The following is an 18187-nucleotide window of genomic DNA, read 5'->3' on the forward strand; positions in this document are numbered from 1 at the left end:
CCAGGGTTGCCAAACCCGCGATTTGGTCGCCCAATTGGGCGATTTTCAACTTCCGTCCCGCGACAAAGAAAGTGCTCCCGCGATTTCGCGACATTTGGGCTACTTTGAAAATCTCACCCGCGAAATGTATTAAATGTTGGGCGATTTGTGACAAAGCCGACTTCAAAACTTATTTTTTGATCATGATTGCCAATTCTTTCAATGGTCATTCAACAAAAGCACCAAACAACTAATTCAATAAGCAAAAGTTACAAAACACTCTGTGGTCAGTGTGCTTCCCATGACAATGGCACGCACAGGGAGGGGGCTGGTTAATCGCATCCCATGTTGTTGCTAAAGACCACTTGAGCTGGAGGATTATCCTTCGAATATTCCGATCTAAATACTCAGTAGCTTCTTAGTGTCAGCGGGGTGCAAAGTTTAAGTTTCTACTTCAACATTAAGTTTTTTTCCCGTTGGCGGTTCTTTTGAAATAAAAATGTGTAAACACCTACCGCACATATTCTTTTGAAACGGCATGCTGATCAAAAGTACTGGCTGTTTTGAATTTAATTAAAAATATTACATGCACATGTTGTTATCACTCAGCTGAAGGCAATTTTTTTGTAGGCCTACCCCCCTATATTGCAATGAATGGCATGTCTATTAATAAATGTGATTGTTTTCCTGGCATTTTTTTTATATAATTTTTAATTTGTTTCAGCATTTCCCACCTAGAATACTTTGATTTTATTTTCCTTGCAGTTTATTTTTTTCTTAAATTTTTGAAAATGTTTGTTAGTTTTTCATTATTTCAATTTGCAGTTTAAACATTTGTTTTTTTTCTTCAATTTTGTTAGTTTGTAATTTATTTCAATATTTCCACAAAAATTCACAAATAAATTTTCCTTACAGTAGGCCTAGGCCTATAACAAAAATCTGTTTTTGTTAGGTTTTTTTATAATTTATTTCAGCATTAAAAAAATAGAAAGAAAGGGGTGTAGAACCCCCCTGAGCCGTCTTTTAATTTTTCTTCTTTTTTTTCAAACTTTTTTCATTTTTTGTTACTTTTTAAAAATTTATTTCAGCTTTTCCCAAAAATTCCAAAATAAAGGGGGGTATAGAACCCCCCTCAAATCGACTTTAAATTTTTCTTCCGCTTTTTTTATTTTATTTTTTTTTTCAGTTTGTTCAGTTTTTGTTGTTTTTTAGAATTTATTTCAGCATTTTCCAAAAATTTCAAAATAAAAGGGGGGTGTAGAACCCCCCTAAATCGACTTTAAAATTTTGGGCGATTTTTTGGCTATTTGGGCGACATTTCACTGCTAATACCCGCGACTTGGGCTAAAAAGATTTGGCAACCCTGCGGATGTCCTTTTCCACCAAGGCAAGATGGCGGACAGGTGTGTAGTGAAATTCGGTGTTTCAAAATCTGTATCAATCTACGTGCTGTAAATAATGGAATTATTCACGGGGTCCATTTCTTGCATAAATACACCGCTTTGATATTGTCTGCAAATTTTGAAATGAAATGATGCTATATTTGAATGAAAAAAATGAGACGATGTGTCGATACGTCAACATGGTCAATGCTGCCATGACACAGTGCTGAGTGCAGATCGAGTGAATCACATGATTTCAGATAATACACTGAAGATATGATGATACAATATTGCCAATCAATTATTCTACTCGTGCAAGTACAAGGAATTTATACGTTGTCCTCAATCATAATCTTATTAACAGGCATGACAGGGGCACTGTCTTTTCATGCTTTTAATTTGATTTTGTCTTTTTTGAGGAGAGCAAGAGCAATCACTCTCTCATCAGTCATGCTCTCCGCTATAGCCAAAATAACAATTTCTCGATCATGAGAGGATGTACCTTCTGCGTCAGCATACTTTTCATAGAATAACACGATCGCGCGACCTGCATGACCGAACCTTGACCTTGCCTGCCCTAGCAACGACCGTGTGATTGGTCAATTCTCAAAAGCTGTGAGCCTGTGTTTGCGCCGTAAGCGCCGGTATTTGTGTAGTACGATCGGCGCAAACAAGTTGGCTCTCATGATCGAGAATTTAATATTTTGGCTATAGTACTACTACTGACGTTCTCTCAGTCTCATTCAATGATTCATGCCCTAAAAAGCTAAAAGCTCCAGAAGAGCTATTTGTATTTGCTAGCTCCTGTAAATTTCCAACTCGGTATGTTCATAATGTTGTTTACATAATTATAATAAATCCCTTCTCAATTTAATAAATTTAACACATGAACAATAAACTACTTAAATTTGGTATTCAATTACCTTGAAATGCATGAAATGACAAAATTTAAGGGGGTACTACACCCCTGGCCCTGGCCAATTTTGGTGCCTATTTTTGCATTTTTCTAAAAAATTATAGGTTTTAACCAGGTAGGGAATTGTAATTACTTGGGAAATTTAAGGAGCGTTACCGATAGCGCTCCCGATTACCTGTTTAGGAGCGTTCTAGCACAGTTTCAGGGTCAACCCCCTTTATATCCCCCAATGCTTTTCAGACAGACACTCTTTTTATCAAAAATTGAACCCCCACCCTTTTGCAGTGTTTGTGACCAAAGCTTACAACATTACTTTTTCAAATGTTCGGAAGACTGAATATCGGCGCTACCGGTCCATTTTATCACTATCTGCACCATCAATCCATTTCAGAATCCGAATTGGAGTATCATGTACCGGTACTTGTTGAAATTGATTGGTAAAATTTATATGGTCGTGCGCTATGAATTGGGGGCCAAATGCGTTACATACTAAAAAATTCAACAATTTACATGTTTTTGTACTTAAACTGATCTAATTCATATTCTGTTCATCGAAACCCTATCAAATTATACATCACTGTAACGCTTAGAGTACCAGGAATACACACATACAAATATTTGGTAAATATACAGGGTGCCACAAATGTCATATAGGGTGGAAAAGTTAAACTTTGGTTCAAAAAGTATACAATTTTGTTCCTCTCTTATTTACTAACATAAACACCTAGTCTGTTAAAACTTTTTAGATGTGCTAATAACATTGTAGACTTTAAAAAAAAGCAAACTTGTAATGATGAGTTATGTTGCCTAACTGAGATACAGGGTGTTCAAAAGTCGTACAAAATTTTTATGATTTTTATTATATTTTCAATCAAAACTTTTTCCCTTCATGCCCTACACAAAAACCAATGGCATATTTGAATTCCTCATCAAATTTGCTTCTAAGAAATGATAACTTTTACAGAAGTAGTGTAACTTATTCAAGAAATATGACATTCAGAACATTTGAGCATATGCATGCTTAGTACAGTAACGTATAGGAAAAGCCTAGAACCCATGACACGAAATGCAGCACATTTACAACAAATTAAACTAGCTTGGAGTAAAATTGGTCACATTACCAACTAGACATAAATACCAAAACAATGGTACATAATCCATCCCAATACCTTGCTGGGTTACAAAGTTAGAGTAAAAAATAAATTTGAGAGGCACTAAAAATCAATATTCCCTATACTTTAACACATGCCTCAACCGTATTCGCCTCAACCGTATTCGCCGCCACCCCTGACACTACTTCGTTTGAATTGCAATATCTCAAGAAGGAAATGTAGTGTGAAGTTGTTACTTTCAAAATGTTAGCTAGATAAATTAGAAACAAAATGAAACCAAAACTAGTTCAGTACCCCTCTCCATTCTTGAGTTCTGGTATAGAATGTCCTGAAAAAAATGTAAAAATGTAACACCGCCACCTTTTCCTATACCCCAATTCATGACGCACGACCATATGTTACTTTTTGATACTTGAAATTCTGAGAAATCCCGACTTTGGGGATTTATACGGATGACCAAAAATCTAAAATCAGACAATGCTTACTTATGATCAGTAACCACGCTTACAAAAAGCATGGGTTTCAGAGATTTGGTAACTAGTATAAAGGGTATAAAATAAAAAGGGTGGGTTTGTATCACCTCTGCTAATTATGATCAACAGTCAAAGTGAATGTCCCCGTGCATTGTAATGCTGTGAATTCTCGCATATTCAATCGTGCCGTGTCTAACAATCGGTGATGCTGAAACTTTGATTGCTTGTACGCGGTCTGTTATCTTTTTCATCTATGCCTGACACTTAATAATTTTGTCTCTGCACTAACAAAACTGCTCCATTGACACTGTACATAATTTACAAATTTTACCAAATTTTTTTCTGTGATATTTTCATGTGTAAAAAAATGTTTTGATTTTTTGTAAATACCTGGTAAGATTGTGCATGTAACTAGCATTCCACTGCATAGTCAGAAATTTGCAACCAAGTGCGAGAATCCTTTTGGATTCTCCAGTGGAATTTTGCAAGAATCCAGGGATTCTCGCCATATATAACTTTCTTAATTGAAATATTTACGAGAATCCATTTACATTCTTGCAATTTTGTTGACGAATATCTTTGCGAGAATGGATTCTCGCCAAATTTCTGACCATGCCACTGGTACTCTTTATCATGGGGTATAGCAGTTCTTGGAATAAAAAAAATTGATTTAAATAAAATCTGATTTAAATAAAAAAAAATCAATTTTTTTTTTTTTAATCAAAAGTTTTACTATTTGAGTTTGTGCCTGTGAAAACTGAGGAGGGCTAGTAGATGTCAATTCTGGCTCTTTTCAAGTGCTGGAAGAGAAAGAGACGCATGAAGCTTGTAAGGTACAGGTACATGGTATTTAATTAACTACTGTTTTTACGTTGTCTTCCTTTTTAGTGAATCCAAGAAGCTGCCCACTACGCCAGAAACTCTTCTGAAAAGAAGAAAGAAGCAACAAAGAGATCGTGCCAAGGATGCTCAAGCTAACCTTCTAGCTAGGAAGGTGAGAATTGTAATTTCTGTTTGCAATGTAAATAGTGTTGCTGAAATAATTAGAGACACAGGCCTTGACTGCGCACGCTAAAATTGTAGGCAATGTTAAGCCGATGTACACATCTCTCTCCTGATAAGGAATCCTCAGGCAGGAAAATTTCCAGCCAAAACTCTGGAACCAGGATTTTTTGATGTCAAAATTCCCGCAGTTTTATTTATTTTCAGCCCATATTCAGGTGTTTTTGGCCAATTTTACACGCTTTTCCAGACTTTTTCATAAATGCGTAGTCCCATGCCTGAAGGATGTTTAGGAAAGCTGTTAAGACATGGTCTCAGATTTGAAGCAGGTTTCACTGCCAAAGTGTGTAAAAATTCACCCCAGAGTGAAAACAGCTATGTTTAATTTCTAAGGTGTCTTTTCTAGGGTAAAATTGTTTGTAGAACATGATTTTTTTGTTTTTTTTCGTGCATCGTACATCGTTTTGCTACAAAATGTTGTTTTGTGGCCGATTTTGTCCGAAAAACACACTTTTTGGGTGACAAAAATTTTCACATGCCAACTTTGTATACTCATAGAGTCTACAATATACATAGATATGGCCCTTTAAAATGTTAACATATCAGCTGAGGGTACTATTTGATGGATTCAGGTATTTGTTTTGTGATTGACTTAATCATTTGCGCGCCAGAATCATTCAAATATGACATGCCTTGTGACAATTGACATGCCAAAATAAGCCATTTTCGGCAAAAAAATTTATTTGAAAAATCATAACTCTTGATAGGAAGGTGCTACAGTGATGGTTGACCTACCAGTCTATGCAGTATTGAATGGGCTTTCATTTGATACCTAACTTAGTTCATTTTAACTAAGGGAAAGACTTGCAAAATGTAAAAATGTTTCCCCTACCCCTTAAAATTTTGATGTGTGTAAAAATTCCCGCCATTTATAAAAATCGGGATTACAAGAAAACTACAAGACCTATAGGCTTGAAAAACTAATCAGTTATGCACAGTATAAGTTCCTACTTGGGTATAACATTAATATCTTTACATTCCTTCTCAATTTTCTTTTCTAATTTTTTTATCAATTTGTGACATCTGTAAATTACGTAAAATTCGGCATTTCGAAAAATCGCAAAAAAAAAAAACAATATGAGGGCGACATGTTTAAAAAACTAATCAGTTATTCCCATGATACAGTACTACAGGGATATAGTACCAAACTTGTGCTAAAATGCATATTTTTTGAGTTCTAATTTTTTTATCAAATTGACTCGCCACCCCATTTTTGAGCAAAATCGGGAACAATTAGGTCTGTAATATTGCGCAATCATGTGACCTATATTCAATGTGTGTGCACCAGTCAGATGTCAGACTTGCACTACAACATGATGTGAGCCTTGCAGAGCCTTTATAAGTGTGCCAATAGAGTTCAAATATGTTGTGATGATGTTGTCACTTATGGATCTCATATTTTATTTCCGTCAAAAGCATATGCCTCTACTGTAATGCTCATATCAGGAAAACAATGACAGATTTTGCATTTCTGACTTCAGAAAAACTAATCAGTTTTTCCCATGATACAGTACTACAGGGATATAGTATCAAACTTGTGCTAAAATGCACATTTTTGAGTTCTAATTTTTTATCAAATTGACTTCGCCACCCCATTTTTTGAGCAAAATCGGGAACAATTAGTACCGTAATATTGTGCAATCATGTGACCTATATTCAATGTGTGTGCACCAATTAGATGTCAGACTTGCACTACAACATGATGTGAGCCTTGCAGAGCCTTTATAAGTGTGCCAATAGAGTTCAAATATGTTGTGATGATGTTGTCACTTATGGATCTCATATTTTTATTTCCGTCAAAAGCATATATATGCCTCTACTGTAATGCTCATATCAGGAAAACAATGACAGATTGTGCATTTCTGACTTCAGAAATGAATTCTGCACAAAATTTCAGTCTAGAAAACATATTTAAAACAATATTTTTTGAAACTTTATATTTTGCCATTTTTGGCAGTCAAACCTGCTTCAAATCTGAAACCGTGTCTTAAATAGTTTCATCAGCTTATGATCAGTGGGAATTGTTAGGCTTTTACCACTACGCCAAAAAGTAGACCGATGTTAAAAGTGATACAGTTGAATCTATGTTGCATGTTTTAGACAAAGTTTATGACTTCAAATAATAATTAGTGATGCCTCATTTGTTAATTTGTTTTCAGAAACGTGCTGCCAAGAGGAAAGAATGCTTCAAGAGGGCAGAGACTTACATCAAAGAGTACCGTAGCCGTGAGAGAGACCAGATTCGACTCAGTAGGGTTGCAAGAAAAGCTGGCAACTTCTATGTACCTGGAGAGGCTAGACTAGGATTTGTCATTAGGATCAGAGGGTAAGTAGGGCTAGTACAGAGAAAGCTTTTTAACATTAAATATGTTGATACAAGCTTAAATCCCAATGCCCTGAGAATTTTGTGTTAATCATTCATTGTGTACTGTTGTTTCACTGGCGACTGGCTTGCTTTGGCAAGTGTTTTTACCCTACCTAGTATGTAAAAGTCCATTCCATTCTTTCTCTATTTTTTTCTCCTTTTTACAGCTTTGCTATTCAGTTTCTCTCTATTTAACCCTAACCACAAAAAATTTTACAAAATCTGAAGACATGATTATTGAGATTTAATAACGTAACAAGTTGATCAACTACAATCATGCAGAAAAGGATTTACAAATTCCTCCTGGTTCTTCAAAAATTGCTCCTGGTTCTTGTAAATTCCATGTGAAACGGAACAATTTTCAAAAACAAATGCTGGTTCCAGTCTGCTTATTTCAAGGCTTAAGTAAGGTACTTCCTAGCTCAAAGTGTTTAATAAAATGATTGTGTATTTTTGTTTCAGTATCATGGGTGTTAGCCCCAGAGTGAAGAAGATCCTACGACTTCTGCGTTTGAGACAGATCCACAATGCCACTTTCATCCGCCTAAACAAAGCCACACTCAACATGATTAAGTCTTGTGGAGCCGTGCGTTGCTTGGGGGTAAGTACCTATCAAGTGTGAACATCAATATTTTCTTTCAAGGACAGAGTGTGACCCTCTTGTTTGGATTAATTAAGTGAACCCCCACTTTTGGTTCAAGTTCCTTGGGGAATTAGTCACGGTTAAAATTTATCAATGTAAATTCTGTTCTGTCCGTCATCAAAGTAACAGGTGTATTATTAATTCTTCTGTGGAGAACTGACCAAGTGGGACATTCTGTTTTTAAAAGTTAACAAATTTTTTTATATGGTGGTTTGACCCTTTCCAAGCTGGGGTACTTTAAACAAGGTGATTGGAGTTAAAATGTGATTTGGAAAATGTTTAACATTTGGATCTCTTACCTGACTAAGGGAACAACACAATAGATCAATGGCATCTTATAAATGAAACTAGTTTTGTTAAGGAGGGAGGGTGTGAAAATGTTGATTAAGATTTTCCTATACTGGGAGGGAGGGTTCAGCTACGAAACAAAACTAGTTACATTTGTAGCCTATATGATGTCATGTACCTTTTGGGTTGTTCCCCAATTTCTGTTGATCACCACTGGCCAGACTCATTGTGAAGTAATTTGTAAATTGCAAGCAGAATTTGTGAATTGAATGGTACAAAGAGCCTCATGCAGGCTTTGCCATTTGAGGAGAGCTAGAGTGATTGCTCCCCATCACTCCCCTCAAATAAAGCTGAGAGCTTTTTATTGCTCGCCTACCTTTAAGTGTAACAATAATAAACACATAATAATACAGTACAGTAAAAATGCTCTCCTAGTGCTCTCCTGTAGCACTCAAGGAGAGCGATTAAAAGCTCTCCTGCAAATTTCAAACGGTAAAGCCTGTTCATGTAGGCAAATTTTGAAACAATCAGTCATGCACTTGGCTATTCAAGTTGAAATCCATGCACCCCCTATGGAACACACAGGGGTGAGGGGTTGTTAATTTCAAATGAAGTCACCCATTCAGCTAGTCCCATTTGAAATTCACACTCCCTGTGTAGAAGTTTGAGGCAGTGTCTTCCATAGAGTGTGTGGATTCAACTGGAATAGCCCAATGGATGTATTACTACATGTACTCTTGTTACATTAAGCCTTGTCATAATATTATAAACAGTAAGTTACAGTGCCCTCTGTTGATGAGATTCAATGCTTTAATTTTCTGTGCAGATACCCCAACCTGAAGTCTGTGAGAGAGCTGATCTACAAGCGTGGATTTGGCAAGGTGAAGGGAGCTCGCAAGCCTCTTTCTGACAACGATATCATTGAAAAGAGCTTGGGTAAGACATGCATGCCAATTCTCATTATGAGAATGAACACTCGCATACTTGTACACCTGCCAGGTGTCAATTCATGCACCATTTTCAGCTACATGTTTCCTCTGCATTTTTATTCCCTTCCACAAGAAGAACATATTTCTATATTGGGTGCCAATATTATGTTCACACTGATTAGGCCAAGATTGATGTATGGGTATGAAACTGGTATTTTCTTTAAAACTTTTCAAGAATAATTCTGGAATACCTTTCACACTTAACTTTTTACAGAATAAAGTGCATTATAATACAGGTCAAGCACTTCATGTGAGAAATTTGTAGCCATATAAAATAGATGCAAGTTTCAATATGGTTACTCGACATTAGGATGTACCGTATTCTAAAGTTTTTGGGGTGAATGTATTCGTTATAAACCAGGAGAGGTGGTAACTCCCAAGTTAGTCAAAATCAGTTTAACTTCAGAAATACTTTGCTAAACAATATGTTTAATGTGGTTGATCTGTTTCCATGCTGAACAGTCTCATGCATGAGCGGTTGAATTCACCTGTTTATAAACATCGGGTGCAACACAGATCCATCGTGGAGCATTGCTTGCCAAACATAGATTTATTAGATCTTTATCTCCAGTACTAAAATAACATAAAATTGAAGAAATGCCATGACTTACCTGTAGGCTGAATGCCAGCAGCCTTATGACGTGTAAACAACATACCACTTAGCATTTGCTGAAAGTTCTGAGATATCATGATTATGTCAACTCTAATAACACGTAAACATGCCCACCCACACACAAATGCACACACACCTTTCCTACTGAGCAGACATTTTATGTTTCAAAGAACAGGCACTGGTTAATGAATTATGGAATGAAATCCTTGTATGTTTGAAAAACAACAGGCAAAGTTAAAGTAAATGTGCATTTTTAGCTTTGGCCTTCTTGTAAAAAAGGTGTTTTATGTGCAAGTCTATGTAGATAGTGTCCGTTGAACTAAGTCAGTTTGTATCACTTTTTAGGCTTGAGTCGAATCAACGCCCCTAATTTGGTCTAATATTTGCAGAGCATGTTGGTAATGCTTTGATTTCTTAATCGGTGTTTGTCTTCAAAAAATAAATGTCCCACAACCACCAATCAACACCAGCATGGCATTAAGTAGCTGGTTTTTGTCATGTCTAGCATAGTAGGCAACAAGGGAGGTAGGCTTGGTAGTAGTAAATGTTGTGGAACACTACCACCCATATTATATCTACACTAATTCCTCATTTCCTTGATGGCTCCATTTTGAACCCACATATAATTATATCTCATGTATGTATCCACATCTTTGAGCACTGGATTTCATAATATGGGTGTAGTCAAAATCAGAAGACCCTGGATGAAATTCAGAATTTCCCAGTATGCGCATGTACATTTTGGTCAATTTTATATATGAAGTTAAGGGGGTACTACACCCCTGGCCAATTTTGTGCCTATTTTTGCATTTTTCTCAAAAATTATAGCGCATTGGTGACAAGTAAGCTATGTATATTATAGGGGCAAGGACTACAACTATTGCACTGAAAATTCAGGAACTCAAGGCAAGTAGTTATTGATTTATTGATCAAATATTGGTTTTCCCTCATTTTTGACTGTAACTCCACAACTTTTGTCTGTGTTGAAATAAAATTTCCAGTGCAGTAGTTGTAGTCCTTGCCCCTATAATATACATATCTTAGTTGTCACCAATGCGCTATAATTTTTGAGAAAAATGCAAAAAATAAACAAAATTGAGCAGGGTGTAGTACTTTAAAGGTGGATGGTCCGATTGTAATTTTTCTACCTCGCATTGAGACCCATTAGCCTCTTTGAAATATGGCGGGCATAAAAGGAGAGGGCATACTTTAATTTGGGCAATCTTTTGTATTTTTCTCAGCTGACAAAAGATTACCCAAATTAAAGTATGCCCTCTCCTTTTATGCCCGCCATATTTCAAAAAGGCTTATTATCCTTATGGCCACGCGTTTTGAACTGGTAAATTTTCGCGTGACATGAAAAGTTCACTTTTTCTGTTCCGAGAAATACGCCAATTTTCATTTAAAACTAATTATTTCAGTGGTTGTGTACGCTACTACAGGAAAAGTATACATATTCTGCAAGGAAATTTCACAAGGAATCCAAAAATGACATTGTTTTTTATGGGGGCTACTGGTTAGGAAGATATTGCAAGAAGAAAGTGAGATTTTTTATGAAAATTTTTCTGAATTTTGTGTGATTTTTTGTTGTTGATCTTATACCCCACATCAAAAAGAACATTATATTTGAGCTCTATAGAGCTAGAGCTTTCAGAAAATGTGTACTTTTACTATGCTACCTGCTATAGATTTTCCATGGCGCAAACATTTTGTGGGAAAGCATAAAAATGTACAAATTGTTTTCAAACTCTTAAGGGGGTACTACACCCCTGTCCAATTTTGTGCCTATTTTTGCATTTTTCTCAAAATTATAGCACATTGGTGACAAGTAAGATATGTATATTATAGGGGCAAGGACTACAACTACTGTACTGAAAATTCAGCAACTCAAAGCAAGTAGTTATTGATTTATTGATCAAATATTGGTTTTCCCTCATTTTTGACTGTAACTCCACAACTGTTGTCTGTGCTGAAATAAAATTTCCAGTGCAGTAGTTGTAGTCCTTGCCCCTATAATATACATATCTTACTTGTCCCCAATGCGCTATAATTTTGAGAAAAATGCAAAAATGGGCACAAAATTGGGTAGGGGTGTAGTACCCCCTTAATGATATTGATAATGCATGTACAAATAATTACAATTTATGTTACAAGACACAATTTTGCACAAAAAGACATGTACAATGTTTTCTAACTGATTGATAAAGGAAAATTTAACAATCTTTTGTAATAATGGGGCAGTTTAAAGAGAGAATCTAGTACCGGTATGTTACACGGAAATGGAACACATGATCTCGCATTCATCTACGGACTTCAGAAGGTACAACTCTGGTGAATTTCCTCTGTCTTGTAAATCCACACCTACATAGGCCTAAAGAACACTTTCCTTGGGCACTATGGTTTCCTTCATAAGTTTCTTATAAAAGCAATCTTCTTTGGTGGTTTTAGTATAGAGCCAATAGCCTTCAATAACTTTTGCACCGGGAAATTAGGTGTGTCCATATTCTGAAACATGGATAGTTTCAGTTAGTTTGATGAGTGATGACACCATCAGATGTAACATGAAAGAGAAAATATTCTCTGTTACTATCTGATGATGGCTTTAGTGCTACAACAGAGTCTTTCCGAATTAAGTTTGTAAGTGAATCATTGTCTCTTTATCAATTCCTCAGAAATGCCCATATTGTCATCATCAAATTCTTCAGTATCTGTTCCAAATATGATGGAACAAAAGGGTTCCACATAGCCTGTGATGGTGGCATTATTGATCTTACACATGGTAAACTAGGCCTAGGTCAGTGTCACATTCACTCTGTTGTGATTTTTGCCAAAATAATTACCAGAGTGTTCAGTTCAGATTTGATTTTTATTGCAAATTTTGCTCAGCACTTTTGTCCTTCTTTTTCTTCGCATTTAAGGCTCCAGCCCAAACAATTCTAAAACTTAATTGCTTTTAACTTACTATAGGGACAAGCAAAAGTATTTTTCAATTGCACTTATAATAATAAAAAGTATTAATTAATAATTTCACCAACTAGAATACATACGACATGATTTTACCAATTTTGCGGTATGAACATTTTGCCTTTCTGCAAGGCAACAGTCGTAATTCTGCTCCAGGGCTCCATCAACTTCCAACCTCTAAACTTTAATAAACTGATTATAGGCCTAAATTATACAGTTATCTTTAATAATGCACATATGCCAATGATGAAATGAAAGTTAAATTAGCTGAGTTAAATCATTTCAGGTAGGTAACAAGCTATTGGTAAATTAGCAGAATCCCATTCTAAATTTTGACGTGTGGGAGCCACCGTGTGGGAGCCACCGTGTGGGAGCCACGGCTCCACCCTGTCATTTGTTCACTTTAACAGTCCTAACTTTAGAAGTTTACATGGTATGTGCAAACCTATGGTACCATTTTAAAGAGCTCATCAATAGCTTTAATTTGATATTTATTTTACCTATATAGGGTATCATGATGTGAACTAAAATTGGCAAGAATGTAAAAAAATCTCGCGCCAATGTCACAGCTCCAGGCTATCAGTGTACCAGTTCAAAACACATGGCCTTATCCTTATTCCAAGATATGAGTTAATTTGACCCTGCAATCTGGATTTAAGGAAGAAAAAATATGTGTCTTGTATAGCCCAGAGGAGTACATAACCTCTGGGCTTGTAATCACACCATGTTTCTGTTCGTACCGCTTAAGGCCATAATGTACGATCTGATAATTAATATGAAATTGGTTAATTTTTTCCAAACCCGATTCTTTGCTATGTTTGTAATGTTAAATGTTTAGACATGTCCCACTCCCAATGTATGTTGCGTTTGTAGGTTAGCAGAGCAATTTATGACTAATAATATTTCAAAATTTGGGGTAAAAAACAACATTAAAATTTGACGGAAATCATACATTATGTCTTTAAACGAAATTAGTGATGTCTACAGCTTTCCTCTGTTGAAGTGAAGCAAGTGTCACATTCAATCTGTGTCACCCCGACTTTGACCCATCTGGCTAATAAATCAGTCCACATTCCAAGGGAAATGTGTGTTACTAACATTATTTTAAGTAATAACTCTCAAATGTTGAGGAAAACCATCAGGAAATCATGTGGTAAAATGTTCTTGGCAGGGTATAACTTGCATGGGAAATTAAATCAATGGAGGTCGTACAAATAGATGAACTATTTCAACTTTTGACTTCACACATTACAGACAACATGGTGAATGTAGAATCACCTTTTGTTTGCTCCTTTCTGCAGGGTCAGAATTTTGTTTCACAGTGCGAGAATCAATCTTGATTCTTGCAGAATAAATTTGCGGGTATAATTTGATTCCCGCAAATCAACTGATGTGTAAACTACAAACGTTTGCGGGAATCAACTTTGATTCACACAAATCTCTTTGCGAGAATCGATTATCTGATTCACCCCAAAATTCTGACCCTGTTTCTGAACTTTCTCCAGTATGAGCCTCATTGCAGGCATGAGAATCATCCTGCTTTTGCAGGATTTCCTGCTTTTTTGTGGTCCAAATTTTTGCACTTTTTTTAATTTCAGCCCGTTTTGGGCCTCATTTGACGCACTTTTCAGGCTTTTTCAAACTTTTCAGGTTTTTTCATGGGTGATCATTCTCATGCCTGTCATTGAGATCGATCAAGTTTCTGCCATCCCACCATGTCAGAATGCTGAATTTAACATTACTTTTTTCTGTCTGTTTTAATAAATAGGACGCTTCAACATCATCTGTATGGAAGATGTGATCCATGAGATCTTCACAGTAGGAAAAACTTCAGATTTGTGAACAACTTCCTGTGGCCATTCAAGCTCAGCTCACCACGTCGCGGATACCGCAAGAAGGGCAACCACTTTGTGGAGGGAGGTGACTTTGGAAACAGGGAAGATCTCGTCAACGCATTGATCCAGAGAATGAATTAAGTTGTCTCAAAGACTCATGAACTGATAATGAAACAAAATCCTTGGCTGTATTTGGTAATCATGTAAAAGGAATGGCCCATCGAATGCTTTGGGGTTTGTGATTACCTTGACAGGTCTTAGAAATAACACAAAAGAAAACAATTCATCAAAACTGACCCATCATGCCTACTTTCATCCAAGAAGAGTTTACAAGCAAGAAAAGTTTGTTAAAAATAAAATTTGCAAACTTTTCAAGTCTAATGTATAATTTTGTGTACTTTGTGTGTTGTTCCTTGCCTCTAGTCACTAGGATCCACAACATGCTCATCCACCAGGCACAGTTCTTTAACCCCAATACATTTGTACATTCATTGAATGACCTTTAAAAATTTGGGTGCAGAAACTCATACTCGGCTACTTGAGGTCGAATTTTGAACTATGATTGTTTAATTGAGGTTATTGAATTATGCCATTGGGATGAGGCAATTGTGGCCTGTATTGTAAAATATTTCAATGGGTATAGACCACTTGACATGTGACGTCATTGCCCGGCAGTATGCGCACGCATTATGGCACTTTCCATTGTTCTTTGCCCTGCAGTGTGTGTGCGCATCGTAGTTTGTTCAGGGCATATGTATTTTAAATCTCCCACCACATTTCATATAGTACAAGAAAGTCGTTGAACAGTGAAGCGGTTCGTTCGAGCATATCGAAAGACCATTCCCACGCCTTTGTTGATAAACATTGATGTCAAGTGGTCTATAAGCTGGAAAGTTCTTACTGAAAGCATTTGACAGGATTAGTATTTTGTGAATACATTGCTCAATGCTGAGGGTATTGCAACTGGAATGCTTTTTAATGAAGTGTCATGTTCATGTACATATCCATGTCACAGAAAAATTAAACCTGTCTACTCCCCATTCCAGAAAAATACAGCACTTTTTTGGGGGGATTAAAAATTAGTATCCTGTTTTGTCAAATGAAGGATGAAACGGCTAAATCCTAATCATTTATTTAGTTCTATTTGGCAATAACAGTTAAATTTCACTATTTGGCCAAATTATGAATTAAGGGCCAAAAACATGTATAGTTAATGCGTTCTAACTTTTTGGATGTTTCATTCTGAAAACTAATCATTAAAGAAACACAATAAAGAAAGTGAAAGTTTGAACAAAATTTCCGAAGATTCTATAGATTTTGAATGCTTAGACTAGATTGTAAGAAACATGCTGAAAATGCATGTTTTGGCTCTTTTTCCAAGGAATTAGTAAAATAACTTTCTTTTATCTCCAGTTAGTACTTTAAAATGAATGATTAGGATTGAGCCGATTCATTTAGTAAAACTTGATACTAGTATTTTTTAATCCCTGAAAATTAATGATTTATTTTTATAATGGTGATATACATTCATTCAAAGGGGCTATTCTAGTAAAATAAACCCAAAGCAAGTGACTAGTAAAGAAAATGCAAGGCCAATCCCTGCCTGGTTTAGACCATTCTGTAAAAAATTAATACCATTCCTAGTACAGAGCTTGCCGAAAGCAAGCTTTCATCATGACATAATTCACCAAACATCACCAACAAGTAGGACCACTATGCAGTATAACTGCCTACCCAGTATTGGTCTACCCCACCCACCAACCGCTCAAGTCCACTACCGACACGCCAGTCGGTCTTTACTATAGTGTCAGAGGGCATATGGCATGGTTTTTCATTTTTTCTTTCAATTGGATGGAAAATAGGTCGGCTTTGGAGCAAAGCTAGCCTATTCCAGTTGAAACCCATAAACCCCATATGGAAGATATGACATGGGGTGTATGGATATCAAATGGAGTTGCTCATTCAAGTAACCCCATTTGAAATTCTCACTCCCTGTGTGAAAGATAAGGTAATGTCTTTCATAGGGGGTGTTTGGATTTCAACTGGAATAGCCGAAGATTGATTTTTTTGGGTTTTTTTGCTGCATTGTTTTAACTGTTTCCACGAAAATAATTTCGTTTGAAACTTCCAAAGATTGAATGTGGCAAGAACCCTTAAGGGGTACTACACCCCTCGATAAATTTGTGTCTATTTTTGCATTTTTCTCAAAACTAATAACACAGTGGTAACAAAAGTTATGTATATTATAGGGGCAAGGAATCCAATTACTACACTGGAATTTCAGTGACCCAAGACAAGTGGTTTGTTATTTATGACCAGAAATGAGGTACCACGTTTCCTATCATATATACTGAGCCTCTTGTCTTGAGTCACTGAAATTTTAGTGTAGTGATTGGATTCCCCAATAATATACATAACTTTTGTTACCAGTGTGTAATTATTTTTTGAGAAAAATGCAAAAATAGTCACAAATTTACCACATGGGTGTAGTACCCCCTTAAGGGTTATTTTCACTTTTATAACTTTTAGTATAAAGGCAGGTATTCGCTACTTGCACGGTTCCGCCATTATGCACTATGTGCGGGAGAGCCTCGAACTGGCAGCATACATGAAAGGAAGAATTATGTAACCTTACACAGAACGTTATGACTAGTTCAATTCCCATTCATGTATGCTGCCAGTTCGAGGCTCTCCCCGCACATAGTGCATAATGGCGGAACCGTGCAAGTAGCGAATAGGCCTATGAAAGTAAACATTTTCTATTAAAAAAAGGAAAGGATTTGAACTAGTTGTGCTTACATTTCTAAATGCTAACAATGGCATATTATTGTTCTTGAGTAAAAAGTGTAGTTACCACTTTTCTCATATTTTTAAACATTTGGACGGAAATGGGTCAAAATTTGCCTAGTTTCAATTTTTACCAAATTTGTACATTATGACACCCCATTGAATCCAATGGAACCTCAAGAAGTTATAAGCATTTGATTTGACGTCCAGTTTTAAAAGTGACAAACTGGCCATACAAGACTAAAAGATTTCCAACAAGTGCAAGAAAAATACAACATAGTTTCTTCAGCAAAGCTAAATTTCATTTTTTTCTGCTCTGTACTTTTCACAACTTTAATTTTATTTTTCAGGTCTTTTGTTTTAAATTTAAGTCAGAAAAACGCGCATAAGTTAGCCATCCACCACTCTCAAACCAGAAGTAAAGTACGTGAATTTTTGCTAAGGCCAGTTTTTCACTTACAAAACTGGACTTTCCGTCTAATCAAATGCTTGTAACTTTACTCCTTGAGGTTACATTGGATTCAATGGGGTGTCATAATGTGCATCTATCAGGGGTGTGAAATCTCTTGTAAGCCGATTTCCTCTTTTGGAAATTTCTTTGAGGCAAAAATGTAGCTTTTTCTTTCATTTTCAGCCCATTTTGAGCATAGTACAATGCTTTTCCTCTTTTTTGAACAAAGTTCTTCATTTTTCAATAGAGGTCACTCACACCCCTGATCTATTTAAAAATAAATTTACCCAAATATGTTAAGCTTTAAAATTAGGATTTTTTTCCCAAA

The 18187-nt window shown here is 36.1% G+C and overlaps 1 protein-coding gene across 1 annotated transcript; it reads left to right on the forward strand.

Annotated features, from left to right (window-relative positions):
• Window positions 1-1351: 1351 nt before the first annotated feature.
• On the forward strand, window positions 1352-15009 carry LOC140158729 (large ribosomal subunit protein uL30-like). The gene is given in 8 exon segments (XM_072181924.1): window positions 1352-1382; window positions 4751-4856; window positions 7084-7250; window positions 7752-7863; window positions 7865-7890; window positions 9047-9156; window positions 14555-14611; window positions 14614-15009. Coding segments are annotated over 8 exon segments (738 nt in total). The 5' UTR covers window positions 1352-1371; the 3' UTR covers window positions 14763-15009.
• The last annotated feature ends 3178 nt before the right edge of the window (window positions 15010-18187 follow it).

This window comes from Amphiura filiformis, chromosome 8, assembly GCF_039555335.1.
Source record: "Amphiura filiformis chromosome 8, Afil_fr2py, whole genome shotgun sequence".
In the NCBI taxonomy this organism is placed as follows: domain Eukaryota; kingdom Metazoa; phylum Echinodermata; class Ophiuroidea; order Amphilepidida; family Amphiuridae; genus Amphiura; species Amphiura filiformis.